Source organism: Montipora capricornis, chromosome 14 (assembly GCF_036669925.1).
Source record: "Montipora capricornis isolate CH-2021 chromosome 14, ASM3666992v2, whole genome shotgun sequence".
NCBI lineage: Eukaryota > Metazoa > Cnidaria > Anthozoa > Scleractinia > Acroporidae > Montipora > Montipora capricornis.
In genome coordinates, this window is record NC_090896.1 from 47,646,800 (window position 1) to 47,664,299 (window position 17,500).

The 17,500-nt window shown below is 38.2% G+C and overlaps 1 protein-coding gene across 3 annotated transcripts in view; it reads left to right on the forward strand.

Annotated features, from left to right (window-relative positions):
* The window catches only part of LOC138031203 (gamma-tubulin complex component 5-like), a 40,068-nt gene that overhangs the window by 19,358 nt on the left and 3,210 nt on the right, over nt 1–17,500 (forward strand). For all 3 annotated transcript variants that reach the window (XM_068878869.1, XM_068878870.1, XM_068878872.1), the window contains 16 exons: nt 824–941; nt 3,096–3,143; nt 3,873–3,903; nt 5,408–5,464; nt 5,877–6,048; nt 6,636–6,670; nt 8,202–8,281; nt 9,495–9,563; nt 10,880–10,942; nt 11,920–12,011; nt 12,429–12,519; nt 13,179–13,299; nt 14,736–14,938; nt 15,808–15,852; nt 16,352–16,432; nt 17,358–17,446. In XM_068878869.1, the coding sequence (XP_068734970.1) occupies nt 824–941; nt 3,096–3,143; nt 3,873–3,903; nt 5,408–5,464; nt 5,877–6,048; nt 6,636–6,670; nt 8,202–8,281; nt 9,495–9,563; nt 10,880–10,942; nt 11,920–12,011; nt 12,429–12,519; nt 13,179–13,299; nt 14,736–14,938; nt 15,808–15,852; nt 16,352–16,432; nt 17,358–17,446 (1,395 nt within the window). The remainder of the gene's footprint in view (nt 1–823; nt 942–3,095; nt 3,144–3,872; nt 3,904–5,407; nt 5,465–5,876; nt 6,049–6,635; nt 6,671–8,201; nt 8,282–9,494; nt 9,564–10,879; nt 10,943–11,919; nt 12,012–12,428; nt 12,520–13,178; nt 13,300–14,735; nt 14,939–15,807; nt 15,853–16,351; nt 16,433–17,357; nt 17,447–17,500) is intronic.

Consider the following 17,500-nt stretch of genomic DNA (forward strand, 5'->3'; position numbering starts at 1 on the left):
TTTACACTTAATTTTTTTGTATTCAAATGTTGTAACTTTGCTTTGTATTTGTATAATTTGTTGTATTAATTTTTTTAAGAGCTGACAATAGCTAAACATAATTTCAACATCCCAAGTGTTCAAATCATCTTCAAAGTTGAGGTTCCTCAGAGTCAAGCTGTCGTCTTCCGCCCAGGTTGTCCATCTGCCAGTTATAAATAAAAGCCCTTCTCAGTTAAACCTACATAATACAAAATGAAATGCATGATGTCCCACCCCTCTCCCCACCCCCCTCCCCCCCCAAAAAAAAACCCCAAAAAACCAGAAGTTGGAGATGAAGAGTTTATATTCAATTGCATTACCAAGAACAGTGCAATCATTATGGTTAATTTTTTGGTTTTATATGGATTTGCTCATGGTTCAGATCCCGTGCATTCAGACCATTCACTAGATTTTCCTATAGTTGTCCTGCGTTTTACTATGTCATACTTTTTAAATAGCTTTAATACTGGTTGCTTTCCTCCACTTTGTTTCTTTAATGCTATGTTGTGTATTACTCTTTCTATACAGAACCTTACAATTCACTTCACCTTTAATGATTACATGATGTCAGTAAAATAATGTATTTTATCTTTAAAAAATGTCACGCAAATTGTTCATATGCTGAACATCCCAGACCAGTGAGTGTTCTGTCAAAGACAACAGGCAAGTGTTCGTATAGAAATAGCCCAGGACTAGAGTTTCAATATTATTTTCTTTAATAGCCTCTGCGCTCCAACACTGTTAATGGGCCAAAAAAGCTCATTTCCATATTTAGGACTAACAGTTATTGTTTTTTTTTTAGAATTCACGATATCAGTGTTGATAGTGTGAAGTTCTGGTCTGATGGTGTGATTCTTAGATGTTCTGATCATCCTCAGAACCCAGTTGTTCCCTGCTTTTTACTTACTGTTATTAATCAGGTAACTATTCTGACTTTTTTCAAAATTTAGGTTTTTGCAAAATGTGCAAGGTGAGATACAATATTATTATAGCTTTATACCAGGCCTTCTGATATTACGCGATGGTGCGATTTCGCACAATCGGCCTCAAATCGCATCCAATCGCACAATTCACGAAAAATCGCATAATTTACAAAAGGACGCACAAAATTCATAAAATGAAACATAAATCAACACGTTTCTTAGAAATTCCTGCATAAATACGCCATTTTTAAGATGATTTATCTTGGAAAAAGGCTAAAAAACCTTTGTCACCTTCGATTTCGTAAACATTCGAGGTTCAAGGCTTTATTTTTCATGTCGGGGACCTGGTACGAGTCTCCTTCTATTGGTGCAACACAAACATGCCCTTATATACACACCACTGAAATGACACAGTTAAGAGATTTGTGAAAAATAAGCGAAGTTGTAAGTTTTTCGGCAAAATGTAGTTTCTTTCGTTGAAAACTGATAAAAACTTATTCATGTATAAGTTTGTTGTGAAAACGCTCGCTTTTTCTTCGACGAAGAAGGAAGTTCCCACTTTCCGCCCAATCTCACAGCTCACGATCAAGCAAGAAACGCTTCACGTGGACGATGGACTGATGTTTTTCTGGTCGTGCAATATTAGGGCCTTTTATACAAGAGAAAATAAGCCGCGGTTTACTCTAGCCACGGTGTACAAAATACGCAAAAGGAACTATTTATACGAATATATATTCCCAGGTCAATGTAAGCCGCGGCTTGAAAAAGACGTGAACGTAGATTTTGTACCATTTATACGGTACGGGGTGAACATTCGAGTCTTCTGTAAGCCGCGACCAGAGAAACCCGCTGCTTATTTTCTCTCGTATAAATGGGGGTATGGCCCTATTGTGATTGACCATCTTCGGAAGTTCGTGGTTGACAAGCACCTTGATCATTCATTTGGCATTTTAGCTGTGTCCTTTCAACTTTTAACGTGGTGCACCGGTAGTGCAGAAGACCTAATTTTTTTTATTTATCCCAACTAATGCCGATCGAGATACGTAATTACTGTTCCTTTGTGTTCAAAATGTCTTTAGGGCAGCAAAAAAGTGTTTTTCTTAACCTGAAACCTTATAAAACAAGCTTAAAATAATATTGCTGAGAAAAAAAATCGCATAATTTACATTATTTATCGCATAATTGGCCTTTTTAATCGCACAATCTGCCCTGAAAAAATCGCATAATTTGCATTTTTTAATCGCACCCTATCAGACGGCCTGTTATACAGAGGACTCTAGTGAGGTAACCTACGTCTTGTTATGAGATCTGAGGACAAAACAAAGCTCCAGGAATTCGGTATCCCTCCTCATTGCATGCGGGTTCTTGTGACAGATTTCAAATTTTATTTTATCTATTGTAGCATAGAAAATACGTTTGGCAATACAAAGACAACATAAGACTAACTAACAAATTACATACGCACACAACTAACAAAGCCTGGGCCACGATGCATATCATATTTTTGCAACAAGTTTATGCAGCTGCACTCTGGACTTTGAGGGTTTTCTTTTTCACTTGAGTAGCAAGAATGACATTCTTCATTATTACTGCAACAAAAAGTAATTGAGTAGAGCAACATCACACAGATGATGAACAAGGTTTAACTTTGGAACTGGTCAGAGTTGAGGGCAGAATTCAATGCTCCACCTTCTTAGCTAACTGAGTGGCAGTAATATGCAAGCCACTGAAAATGCCGCACATGGTTTATACAAGTGAGGTCATTCGGTACACATCTATCTTTTGGTTGTGATGCTTTCAGATGTGGAGATTTAGAGCTTCCTCAAATCCCACAGCTCACGATGCTCCCTCAATCATTTACCGTCTGCATTACATTGTTTATTAGGAGGATAAACTAGACTAAAAAATCTTATGAGGATAATAAACTGCTTAATAGATACATGTACATTTAACAAACAGTTAGAATACTAGGAAAGGTTACGTTTATACAAACGGTCACCCTTGTCAGAATTTTTCTCTGTCCTTGTGTGGGCCCATTTCCATCAGTAGGGCTAACACTCACATGGTTCATATGGGATAGAAATCTAGCACTTCACATTACACTCTATTCAGTTAACCCAGTTAGAATACTACCATGTTTCCTCTGAACAGATTTTCCCTGCTGTCAAGTCTGTAGAGTTGACTTGTGGACTTGGAAAGGTGAGCTGTTTACAGATTTTATAAAATAATGGCATTTGTTTACATGTACCTGATAACATGAAAATTTAAATGATTGTACCCACTCAAGTTCACCTTGGTTCCCTCACATGGGTCGGTTTATATGTAAGATATTGTTTACTTGGTACTTCAGAAATTAAAGAATTATGGTCTGCATATTATGGTATGCTCTCCCAGCGGTTGGAATGGAAAGTGCATATGTTATTTTCATCATTGGATGTAAAAAATTAATACATTTCTGCCATAGTAATTGATCGTTATGGTGTTTTTGACCATGACCAATACTAGTCTGATATGGTTTCAAGTCCCTATTTGCATACATTGTATGGTCAGTGTGACATTGATGCCCGTGGATGTGAATTTTCTAACTTAATTAATAAACACCCTAAAATAAAATAAGTGCCCTTTGTTGATAATTGTAGCGTAAACATTTCAAACTAGAGCTCTGGGAGTTGTGGAAGGAGGGAGGCAAGCAGTTGGCTGTTAACAAAGAAAGTAAGAATCGACTTTGGAATTACCAAACACAAATTAAGCCAGTGGCAATTAGAGCTGGATTTGAACCCAGAGCATCAGCAGGCAAATCTAGTGCCCTTAGCCCTGAATCACACCACCTCCTCGGATGTAAAAATTATAGTGAATTTTCTTGGCCTTAAAGCTTTCACCCTGTGATTCATGAATTAAAAATAACTTTCAGTTCTTTCCTTTTGATAGATGACTGAATATCTTTCTAAGAGTATCAAAGGTTAGTAAGTCTGTTGACTTGCTTTATTTTCTTGTATGCAAATTAGTTACTACAGCTGTACTGTCAATTGACTTTCATGTAATTTACATATAAGCAACAAGAACAGATCAAATCAATGTATACTTACAAGTTTTTTTAGGCAATAAAAAAAAGTCTCCGCTTACGAGCCAGAAGGCTCATCAGGCCGGCGCTTATCTCCAGTTTCTGTAGCATGAAGCGACTAGGAGTATTTGTACTCCCCCCTGGATGGGATGCTAGTCCATCGCAGGGTTACCCCCAGCATTACGCCGGTACCCATTTATACACCTGGGTGGAGAGAGGCACCGTGAGAGTAAAGTGTCTTGCCCAAGAACACAACACAATGTCCCCTGCCAGGCCCCGAACCCGGACCACTCGATCCGGAGTCGAGCACACTAACCATGAGGCCACCGCGCCTCTCCTTTTTTTAGGCAATATTGAATCCAAAACACTCATGATTTCAAAGTCTATTAGAGTTGAGCAGAATGCCCTCACCAATGTGCTATGTCTACTGTGCATTGTCAGTCAATTCATACCAGGTAACAGGGTTTGTGAAGGAGTGCCAGCACTGGCCTGGCACCATTGTGTCCAAGGTTTCCAAAAGGTGGGTGATGCTATCCAGCGGGTAAACACTAGCAAGACCAATAATGCATTATTCAGTGGATAGTGCTATCCACCCTTCAAACAACAGGGGCCAGGACTCCAGACCATTTCAGCTGAGTTGTTTAATGATTTGCCACTCTGCCCATTGGGGTTTTCTGAGGTTGCTATGCTCTTACCCTCTCAATTAAAAAAAAAAAAAAAACCAACAGGTGATTTCATTTGATCTACATGTAGTTTAAGGTGATTTGGTTCAGGGATATTACCTTTTATTAGATCAATCATCATTATTATTTTAGCCTGCTTTCATTCAAGAGTTAGCAATAATTGGCAATTTTCACGATGGTGTCATTTGACTACAACTACCACAATTCAGTTTGTTTTTCTTTTCATATTTAAATTTTGTATTCCCATTGGGGTATAAATAACAATTTTTTATAGCTCTAATTAACATGAGAAAAGCGAAACCTGAAGGATTCTGGTACTTGTAGTCAAATGGCGTCATCATGCAAATGTCCTATTATGTTTCTGTCTAACGACAATACTGAAGAAGTGCTTGCAGTTTGTTTCACGGACCAATGTTTGACAAGATTAGAACCAACATTCTCCTTATTCCTGCCGAGGAAACTCCTAATATGTGCAGTAAACAGTTCCATTGCCTGATCACATTTATTTACTGCATTTCAAATGATGTCAAAGCAAAGCTTTCCAGAAAGTTCCCTGGAGAGATAACATCGTTTGCATCCGTTTTCGCTAAGGCAATGAAAATTCACGCTTGTTTGTTTTTGTTTGATACCAATTAAATGCTTTCATTTTTGTTTATGTTCGGTTTTTGTTTATTTTTCAAGGTCTTGTGAAAATTGCTCTATCCTTTCTTTGTTTCAAGGGTCCTTGTACCAAACGTTTTTGGATGCACTCTTGACCTCACTATCACTGAATCTTGGTAAGTTTGAAAAGCATTAAGGACATGGGATGGGACCTCACATGTATTCAAAAGCAATCTTTATTTACTAGGTACAGTAATTTCATTAACAATATTGTAAAAGTTCATGTCTTAGAGTGTATCATACCAATGCGCACCTATAAAGTACTCAGAAGCAATTGCCTGCATTTCTTGAATGTGAACACTTCTTTCCTTCTCTTGTCACTTCTTGTTACTATCTTTAGCCTCATAACAGAACAAAGCATGTTGATAGCTTTTTTCATTAATTTTGTTTCAAATCCATGGTGTCAGAGCGTTGAAATATTGATACTGGGCTGATCTTTACGAGATTTTGTTTAGCTACTCTTGGGTATTTCAGACATCTGGGGTAGATGTATCTACTTTCGTGCTGACATGACACCTTGCTTTCTAGCATCAGAAGAAAATAACGCATGCGGCAACAATGAAGACAATGGATGCCTTTTGGATGCTATAACAAGTTCTGATCAAGTTCTTTCAGTTATTAAGGAAACTGGCGATCACGTTCTTAAGCTTGCATTTATGAACGTGTCTCCACTGTCCTCAAGCTCATTGGCTTATCAAAGGTACAGTTATAACTGTAACTGTATCTAATAATTTGCCCTCTCAATAAGAGTGTTATTAGGAAACTTTAGAGAAAATCTGAAAGTGAAAATGGCTGTGCTAAGCACCTTGCAGTCAGGACAGAATATTTTGAAGGGTGCAGCTCAATGACATGGGGCAGCCACTATACAGTCATTAGACAGCTTTAGATTCTAGGACGAGGGCCACTACGAGTGTGAGATTTTCTCAAAGAAAACAGTGAGTGCACGCAAACCAGCATCATTTCGGCGGGAAAGATGTGATACCATTGTCATTTACCTACACGTAGTACGAGGTTTTACAAAAATGTTGTCCCAGAATCCAAAGGATTGATTCTAGAGCACAGCACAGATACTTCTAGTCCATTGTAAGTAATAAGATGCACGTGGATGTCAATAAGCATCACAAAAGTGTCCTCTTGCTCTTTTCCCTAACTTCAACATCACTCGTGACTTGGAATACAGACAATTAACGTCACTGAGTGTCCCCCAAATGCTGCTCCTCAAAGGATAAACTGCTGCATTTACCCTGACAAGATTATTTACATGCTATCGTTCATTTTCAATTTTAGTGCAACGGCAGGAAAAGTCACAAGGATTTGTTCAGGTATGGTAACGTAATTCACTGACATGCTATTTTGGTTTATGATTGGAGAGGAAGACAGACTTGTAGAAAAGCCTGTTAATGTTGAACATGTGAGAGGTGGGAGTAAAGATACCATCTTCATTATACAAACTCTCCATTAACAACTGCATCCCTAAATGGAGCTTAGGTGCCTGGGATATGTCCAGGGGCTTCCACTGGATCGGAGGCCAGCCAGCTAGCCCGTCGACCAAGTAATGCTCCCATGGCCGGAATCCCTGCAACCCAACCATGAACCCCACACCAAGCAGAAGGACCTCCAGCCTAAGCAAAGCTGCCGGAGATGAAGGGGCCATGACTGGGAAGCCAGAGCCCTGAGACCACCTAACCGGAGGCACCCACACTCCTACACCTGTAGCTGATCCACTATTAAAGCAAAAAACATACCTATGCAGCTATACAACCAGACACACCAGCAAGGGACAGCACAGGTGTCCTGTGGTGTCCTGATATAGAGTTGATAGGCATCACTTGACCACCCCCCAAGCATCTTGATTAAGTGGTCAGGGACACCTGCCTGAGCTACTGAATTTGCTGCCCTAATTTGACAATTTGGAAAAGCTCTTTGTATGCAATAGAACTGGGATTGCCCAACGTGATAAAGTCATCCAAATAGTGTTCCAGGAAAGGTGTGCTGTAATTTTGCTTCAAGATCCTCTCCAACAAATCAGCAATTGAGATGAATATGAATGGTGCAGACCGCAGGCTGCACAGTAGGGACATATCAACGAAATACTGACCCTGCCAGTACACACCACATTTCGATAATTATTCACTTTCCACATCAAATTTGGTCATAAGAGTGCCCTGCCCATATCTCATAATAATTCCATATATAATGGAGTCAATTTTTAGGTATTGTTAGCACCTACAATCTCAGATAAAACTGTTGAGACAGTGATACAAATTCACCTCCATTTTTACACACCCATATTTACTCTCCCCTTGCCACTCCCCTCCCCCCTCAGTCAATGTTGCTGAGTATTGTCCTATGTTCTACAGTATATTTCTGACCAAGATAAGGCAACATTGAGTTTGGGGGGAGGGGAAAGGGCGGCATTTAAGCAGAACGTTTGGATATTAAGTTGTTGGAGTACCAAAAATGGCGCTTTGTCTCAACAGGTTTTGTCTGAGATTGTAGTGGGCACCCTAGGAATTTTCCCCACCCCCCTCCCCTAGCTGTATCCTTGTTAATGAAAGTTCTCATGCAAGTTCTCAATGAGTTTCATGTTTATTTACATACAAACCCTTTCTTGGACACTTGGCTCTTTTGAGAACGGCTGATTTATTTTGTCAGAGGAAAAGTAGGTGTCACAAATGTGAGAGTTGCCGTTCGACATAACGGCCAACAGCTGGTTTTGAAAACACTGCAGAATTATTGCAAGTAAAGGCCCAATTCTCAATTCCGCTAAATTAAATTATTATACAAAACTTTCAGGGGATGGTATCTCTATAATTTAATACTGTATGCTGATTTGCTTTTTTTTCTTGTTAGGTGTTTCTAAACTTCTAAAGCCAGTTAATTTGTTAATTACTGGATGTCTTACACCGCTGATTGAGGAATGCTGTTTACAGGTTAGTGTTACCACTTAAAGTGCCCAGGGCTGTGATTAAAAAAAATCACTTCCTTTTTTTCTTCATATTTTGAAAGTGTGTTTGCTTAGAACCTGACTGGAAAAGCCATGCAAAATTAATGTTGAATTTGACATTTATCCAAAGGCCGTTTACTTTGAGTGTAAGTTTTGGACTTCACAGTCTGCCATTTCTCATGTTCAAAATTGATCAATAAATTGGACCTCAGAGGGTTGGATCCAGGGAAAAATGCCGTCAAAGTCTCACTAGCTTAATTAAAATGTCAGGGTGTGAATGCGGCTTATTATATGCAAAATGTGAGTTTAAAAGTCTGAAAGCCCAAAACTGCCGTGCTGCATATTAATTCTGCGGCGTACATGATTGTACACACGCATTGCATTTTTAAAGTAGTGTGCCTGTGACGTCATTTTCTCCTCGATCCAGCTCTCTCAAGATCTTAAAGTAATGGCGTACCATTAAAATAATAGGAAAATTCCAGTTAAATTAAACAGGTGCCTTTTTTAAATCAAGGCTTAAAACTTGCTTAGTGTTTAGAAAAATAAGAATTGATTTTTTGGTCACATTGGCACTTTAAGAGTATCATTAAGTTAAAAAAAAAAATTTTACTTTTCCTGTTCTTTGGCACCCTAACATATTCTGAGGTGCAGTGTTGTATCACATTTTTGAAATTTCTCTTGGCAGACTCAAGTTTGGAATTTTTTTAAATAATGTAATTCTACACCTTTGCAGCAGCATTATTTTTATCGGGTTTAAAGATACAAGGCATAGCCAAGTGTTTTTTGAGCTGTTAAAACATGTGTCCCTCATGCATATGAGTCCGAACAAAGGTTCGAGTAGTGAGAGGGGAACATTTAGCATACGAGAAAAAAACAAGCCGGGTCTCATTACTATTCATTACATAGACCACTTTCATAAATGGTGACCATCTTTACATTCTGCCCTAATAATTTTGAAACAAAAATTCTTTTGAATTTTGGTCATCATAGTGAGGCAAGAAAGGCTTATTAGCATTAAAACCGATGATTTGGGCGCCATTATGAAAGAGGTCTATAAAGGATTCTAATGTAGGGAGTGTTTTATAGAGTTTAAAACTCATTGCACGTACAGTTTTATCAGTGTTTTGATGTGACAGTTTCAATGGTATTATTATAAACTGAGTTAATGTAGTTTGTTTTCATGATGTTTGTTTTCCTAGGCAAGCAGCTCAGCTGTGAAGTTAATGAGAGAACATTTTTGTCTTCTGGATCATTTGGCAGCTATGAGAGTAAGCAATCATTAAAACCCCTGCACTGCAATAATTGTGGAAAGTGTAAATAAACCAGACTTGATTCCTTGTAAAATTCTGAAAATTAAAACTTGCGATGATTAATATACAAATCTTGTTGCTTTCAAAGGCTCTGTACAAATCTCTTCTAACATGTTACTTGGTCACAGGCTAATAGGAAAACAGTCCTTAGTAGGCATATGTACCTACGACCTCTGCAACACCAATTGGATTCTCTACCCATTGCACTACAAGAACTCTTGTCAGTGCTAGGTTGTTTATCTAGTAGGTTCTAAATGGACAACATGTCCCTTTGGTCTGTATGTTCTACAAAGTTGTGAACCTACAAATTTTCAAATGTAACTATAAGAGTGGTGTTTAACCCATTGACTCCCAGGGGTTCCCCGTTGAACCGTCTGGCCGGTTTAGGCCGGTTTAGGCCGGTTTGGATGTCAAAGGGTTAAGGTGTAATGTTCTGGTGGGAAGGATAGGACACTACTTGCTTGTTGAGAAAAAGGACAGCACAAGGGGTAGAACATCTGACTGGTGTTATGGGAGGTCATAGGTTTGTGTCCTGCCAAGGACTCTGATTCTTCAGTTTTCCTGACACCTTAAACATCTTTTATTGTTTGTATTTGAAACCCTCTCCCTTTTTAATTTTCAAGGTTGACATGTTTCATAAATGATAAAAATCAATAAGAAATCAATTCACCTCGATCAGCATTATTTAAGATTACAATGTGTCATGGTTAGTTTTTTAGCGATAGTTCATTATAACGCTTTCATAAATTTTTATGTAAATGAACAGTATCAAAATAAAGTTCACATACGTACACACAATAATAACAATAATAATAATAATAATAATAATAGTAATAATAATAATAATAATAATAAACTTTACTTATGTGTCAAGACTTCTTGCACTGGGGAACTAGTAATATTGGGGACACTGTATATGCTGAAAATATTGGTTTTTGAAGAGAAGGGAAAACTGGGTCTATAATGTACAATGTTCCTGTGATCAATCACATGATTTTCAAGATAATATTAGCTATGTGGCAGAACATCTAATTCCATCTCTATAATATAAAGTATGGAATCAAAAGTTTGTGTTCCCTAAAAAGTCTTGTCCTGAACTTTGTAACGTGTGTACAGTGTATGTTTAAATTTTAAACATGACAGGATCCAGGAACATCTTCTTTTCAAAATAAAGTTACAGGCAGTTACTCTATAGTCTTTTCACAGGTACTCATTGTCAAGCAAACTGGAGCTGACCACCCAGAACATAGTGTGCTTTTGTTGATATCTTGCAGAATTTCTTTCTTTTGGAGGCTGGGGATGCAATGCATCAGTTTTATGTTCAAATTTTTTATAAGGTCAGTCCATTCGGAAAATATTTGGTTCAATAAAAATCGAATGGTTTTCCAGTGATCAGTGTTAACTACCAAGATATTTCACTTGACAGAAAATATGAGCCATCATCTTCTTAAAGTTGAAGCATTAGGTGAAAGTGTTTCATGCAAGAATGAACATTGTAGTTAAGAGGGAAATGTAAGAAGTTGCACATGGTGTAGAAGCCAGGAAAAATCCAAGCTCAAAAGGCCGGACCCAATTGGTCGTATATGTGCTACGGCTGCTGTCACATGGTCATGGGTTTGACTCCCATTCAAGCGCCTTCTTTGCGACTGCTCAAATTACCCCTGTAATAGGCCTTTAATAATCACATGGCAGCCGTGTTGAGTCCTGAGGGATTTAAAACTTTTGTTTTTGCACCCCAAAACTCAGGGGCACCCAACGAGAATATAGTTTAAAACCACTTAAACACAGCATTGTTAAACGTATTTTTGTATTTAAACGGTAGATATAGGCATATTTTTCTCCCCTAAAAATGTTTTATCTGTTCGGATTCCCTAGATGAAAGTCTAGAAATCCGAAAATTATAGTGACCAATACTTACGTTTCCAAAAATTTCAGCCAGAATAAATGCTCCCGAAAATTCTGTGGCCTTTTTTGGGTGAAAATCCGTTAAAAATGGGCAATTATACCATATTTCAGATGTTCGAAAATCCTAGGAGAGGCAGGCAAGCAAGAAATTTTCGAACAAATGTTCCGAAAATTCTAGATCTCAAATTGTCTTCCGAACAGATATTTTCCGAAAATTGACGTTGGGTACCCCTGAAAACTCGTTCCCAGACATTTCAACTCAAGGCTTGGGGTGCAAAATCTATTGTCTATGGCCAATATGGCGGCTGTGCGAATAAGTCTCATTGCAATGATCATTCTCATACAGTATGACATCAATCTTATATTAAATACTGAAGGAACAATACAAAGTGCTGATCTCAACTTTCAGGCAAGAAGACATGAAACATGGCAAGATATATCATTCCTCAACAGTTTAATGCAAGAGGCTTTACAACCAAGATTTCCTAAGGCCATAGAGAGGTATGAGTTCTACAATTAGCTTTGGAACTAAGTATTAAGACCTGATGTGCTTTTCATCACACAACTTGCATCAATAATAGACCCTTCTCTGAAATGGCAGCCAAAAATTCAAATACGTTAAGATTAAAAACTTATACTGTACCAGAAATAGAAAGAACACCTTTACTTATAACCCTGCAAAGTTTCAGCATAACAGGTGTAATATCAGCTGAGAAAATGTAAGTTGAAAAATGAAAAATTTACAGGTGTTTTTATGATTAGGGGTAAAGTGTAATATAACAACTAGCATGAGTGTCCTGGAAAGAACAACATCACAATTATTATTAGTGGGCTTAAAACTTGAAATCAGCTCGAGTATAAACTACCCATGGCCTCTGGTGTTATGCACAATTCCTTTTACCTTGTTCAATTGTTTAGGTTAGTGGTGAATTTATCAGGAAATACCTCGAGCTCCACAAATCGAAAGCAGGGAAATAAATCACTGCAAGGACTGGCATTAAATTACAAGGTAATCTTGAAAAACACATGTACCTATGTGGTCTGACTGGCTTTTTTGTTGACGTTAAACCTTAAGGAGGTAGCCCTGGTAAAAAACATCAGAGGATATTTTACAAGGATCTTCAAGATGTTCCTTTGTCCCAGCAGTTGCTGTCAATCCAAGGTTTATCATGCAATACACTGCTTTCTCTGTGTTTTTTTTACTTTTGATCTTGACGTGATAATGAAACAGGCACCTTCTTGAAGAGCAACTTCCTTTATTTCCAAATAGTTATGGTTTCCTAACTTGTATCATGTGTCAAAAATATAATTAAGATGCATGTAAAATAGCTTTAAAAAATTAACCCTAAACCCAATTTCAGTACCCTAACAAATCCTTTTTGAGGCAAATGGGCCAATCAAGGCTTAAAGTACTTTTCTTTTTGTGTTGTTTGAAAGCAATATATTTCATTTGGCTCTTTAGTACTGTAATAGATTGGATAAGATGTAAAACACAGGTTAGATTGGCATTGAGTTTAAAATTTTGATATCATTTGTGACCTTCCACTGACCTTAATATCATTGTTCATGCACCTACTGATATTTAAGTCTAATAAAGTTTTACCTTTAATTACATTGTAATTGATCTCTGTCAAATAATTATAAAAATTGTTTACATTAATTTTGCAGGCACCTTGGCCAGTGAACATTATCATTGACAGTTCTTGTCAGAAGCTCTACAATCTAGTGTTCCTTTTTCTTCTGAAACTAAAACAAGCAAAGTGGAGTTTGGATGAACTAAGATTCTCTGGTACACAGTCCCATCTTATTCATTTTCTTTGACCCTATAAAACAGGTTTATTATTTGATGAGAGTAGCATAATTATTATTACCAGTCAATGACAATCAAATTATTTCATTGCAAAATCCAATTATCCTTTGTTGGTTTTTGGTGAGGTGGGTTAACCGGAGTCCCTGGAATACTCTCATAGCAGAGCAGAGAACAGTAACTGTAACTCAACCCACCTACATGTATGGCATCATCTGGGATTTGAGGCCAGGCCAAGTGAGTTTGTGTGGGAGGCACGGGTTGGCCTAATGGTTAGTGTGCTAGACTCCGGAGCGAGTGGAGGTCCTGGCCGGGGGACATTGTGTTGTGTTCTTGGGCAAGACACTTTACTCCCATGGTGCCTCTCTTCACCCAGGTGTATAAATGGGTACCGGTGAATTTAATGCTGGGGGTAACCCTGCGATGTACTAGCATCCCATCCAGGCCGGAGTTAAAAATACTCCTAGTCGCTTAATTCTACAGAAACCAGGGATAAGCACCAGCGTGTTGGGTGATTGGCTCGGAAAGCGCTTACAATGTACCTTACCTTACCCAAGTGAGTTTGTACAATATGCGAGCCATGGGAGTCAAGTGACACAACTCACATGACTGTAGACCGCAGACTAACCTTAACACACAGTTATTGAAAGCTAACCGTTTTCAAATGGGTGCTTAGACTTAAATACTGTTTATCAGCACTATATATTTGTAAGCAGTCTGCTCTGCAGTCTGCAGTTGTCATACACCTTAGAATTTTTGTGTGGAGCCACCATGTTTGAATCAACTTGCATGGCTCGCTGACCCGCAGACTCGCAGTTTGTCAAGACCCGGCCAAATTGGGGGGAAGAGTGTGCTCTTAGCATGGCAGTGCACTAACCTTGCTCTTCCAAAACGGACTGCCAAGACAATTTATAGGCCTTTGTCAAACACTTCAATGAGAATTCAGAATTATTTATTTCCTCACTATTGATCATCAACTGGATGGATCTGTCAGTAGACAGAGCATCAGACCACGGTCAGGGAGGTCATGCGTTCTATTTCCAGCCAGACCAACACTTAAAGTCTTAAAACAACTTATGTGTAGAAGGAAAGGGTTGCCTTTGTACAGACACCTGCAAATGGTTGCATCATACCACTGCATATTTATTTTAATATGTTACTTTACGATGTCAGAACTGGTCAGGGATTTACACTGGTCAATTCACAGTACTGTATTATCTGAAAGCAGATTCCAGTCATGGAAAAGAGTGGTTTTTTTTTCCAAACAACCCAATTGTGTAGAAAAAGTTTTAACTTGGAGCCAATTCTTCTCTGTGTGACTCCTGTGGAATAGCAGTTTGATAATTAAGACCTTGAGGGCTTCTTCAAATTTTTTTGTTTTGTTTTGTTTTGATTTTAACAGTCCCTTGTTTGTTTAGAACTTCAAGGAGGCAACAGCTTTCAGGAAAAAGGCGATTATGTTGATGAAGAGGAAAATAAAAGTCAAGCCCAGAGTTTGAGTAATTTAGCCTCAGCTAGGCCAGCATCACCTGTTAATGAGCATGTGCTGCACAAAATGTTTCTGTTGAGATTCAAGTTGTTGCAGTTTATCAACAGCATTCATACCCACTTCATGACAAGAGTAAGTTGGACTCAAATTAGATAAGCATCTTAAAGACTCTGGACCCTGTCTTCAGGAGGCTTCTAAGCCAAGGTTAGGGTTGCAGTAAAACCATCCAAAGTGACCTTCATTTGGTAATCTTAGGGTAAATTGCCTCAAGCTGTAAGTTAATTGTGACCCTATTTGGGAATTCAAAACCAGCATGACGCTTGAAAATTGCATTGAGCTGTTTTTCATAGGAATGCATTTGGAAACGTTGAAATTATGTATTCAAGAAAATTTTTGATGCATTTTAAAACGAGAATAGAAAACATTCAATACCAATGAAAACTTGTTTAAAAAAATTCAGAAAACGTTTACAAATGTTGATATTACATTTCTACAAAGCATCATTTTCGCTGCATTAAGGAGACATCCACTAAAGATTCTAACAGAGTCAATGACTGAAATTCATGAGTATAGAATTCAGCTGTGTCCTTCTACAACTTTGTAGAGCTCTTTAAAAAAAGTAAACTTGCGGAGAAAAAATTATCAGAATTAGATCCAAGAAATCAAAAACCTGTGCGGGGTTTAGTTTACGTGTAGTAATTTGTTCTATTTTGCATGGCAAAAGAGGGCGAACAATTGCAAGGAGAGAACTGAAGTCAAAAGTGTTACGTTATGCTTTTCCGCCAGTGTGACGGCCTTGTGTGGTTGTATCATACCTTAATTTGTGGTTGAAGTTTTTCATTAACATTACTGAGGAAAAACATTGAAGATTTTGTTGGTAAGGCAACTGCATTTTTAAAGTTCAAGTGACTGTAATCATGATAACAACCTTGTTCTTAGAAGACGATGTTCATGGAGTCATGATTTTCTATGTCATCCCTTTTTTGGATTTCGCTTGACAGATATTACATTCAACTGGCCTGGAATTTCAAAAGGCATTAGATCAGGTAATGCACTTTTAAAACTTGAACTTTTACAATGTTGATGTAATTGTCTAGGTTATAAATCATGAAGGTGTAGAGCTGTGTGACTGTGTAACTGCCATAAGCAAGTATTTTTGTCAAATTGCTGTGGGAAGAGATAAATAATAAAATAGTGTTAAATTTCCTTTAATTACTTGTGGCTGTCAGTCCCGTGCTACAAGTGAAGGCAATTCAATTATTTATTAAAGCGGCCAAAATGGATTTCCCTCTCCATTTGTTTTCATCATATTTCTAATCTAACTTATTTTCATCTAAGGTCTGTTAAGTTGTGCGCAGTTTCATTGCTCCAAATTGGTCAGTGAAAGTGTAAAAATGCACAAAAACTCTCTTGTCGTGGCAATTACAGGTGCTTGCAGTCCTTCATTAATGTATTTTTTTAATTTATAAGAATTGTTTGAGTGGTCAAAAAGTTGTTTTTTTTTAGTCCATTGTATGCTGCAGTAACAAGACTGTTTTGTTGCAGGCTAAAAATCTGGATGATCTCATCAAGGCTCATTCAACTTATGTGGAGAAGCTATATGACCGCTGCTTGTTGAGTCAAAAGGTTAAAAAGGAATTATTAAGAAGCTGAATCTTCAACAGTACACATTTTGATTGTTATTAACTATTAGGGTTACACAGATTTATACCGGGCCGGCGCTTATCTCCGGTTTCTGTAGCATTAAGTGACTAGGAGTATTTCTACTCCCCCCTGGATGGGATGCCAGTCCATCGCAGGGTTACCCCCAGCATTGGATTCGCTGGTACCCATTTATACACCTGGGTGGAGAGAGGCACTGTGAGAGTAAAGTGTCTTGCCCAAGTACACAACACAATGTCCCAGGCCAGAACCCGAACGTGGACCACTCAACCCGGAGTAGAGCACACTGACCATGAGGCCACCGTGCCTCCCACTGTCAGATTACAAAAGGAACACTAATTTAAGCAAGTTGCAAAATTTTAGCAGGGGTGGTGCAGTGGTGAGAGCACTAGCCTCCCACCAGTGTGGCCCGGGTTCGATTCCCAGACTCGGCGTCATATATGGGTTGAGTTTGTTGGTTCTCTTCTCTGCTCCAAGGGAGGTTTTTCTCTGGGTACTCTCAGCCTGGTTTTCCCCTCTCTACAAAAAAGCAATATTTGATTTGATCTGAGCTAATTTCATTAATGTCCCCAATTAGGGGACACTAATGAAATTGTGCTAAATACATTGACACTTAAATATCATCATTATCATTATCATTATTATAGAATGACCAGAATAGATACCAGTAACGATGTAATTATTCTTCTTTAATGGAGGCAGTGTGACTGGGTTGTTAGGGCACTGGTGAACTTCTTTAACCAAGGGTTTCACTTCTAGGCTGCGGTGAAAAAAGCCAAGTGCTCTAGCCAGTTGGGATTCGTACATGTATTAAAATTTGTAGTAATAAGACATGCAGTAGTTGTATGACTGTGTTATTGTTTCAAGTTTACTTTGTTTTCTTTATCAGGTTGGACATTTGAGGGAAGTCATTCTGAAGGTCCTAAATTTGGTTCTCTTGTTTCAATCGTATTGGGACAATGGTGCACACAACATGAGGCCAGTATTGCCAATTATGGCACAATCACTCAACCAATGAAAAGAAGTTCAAAA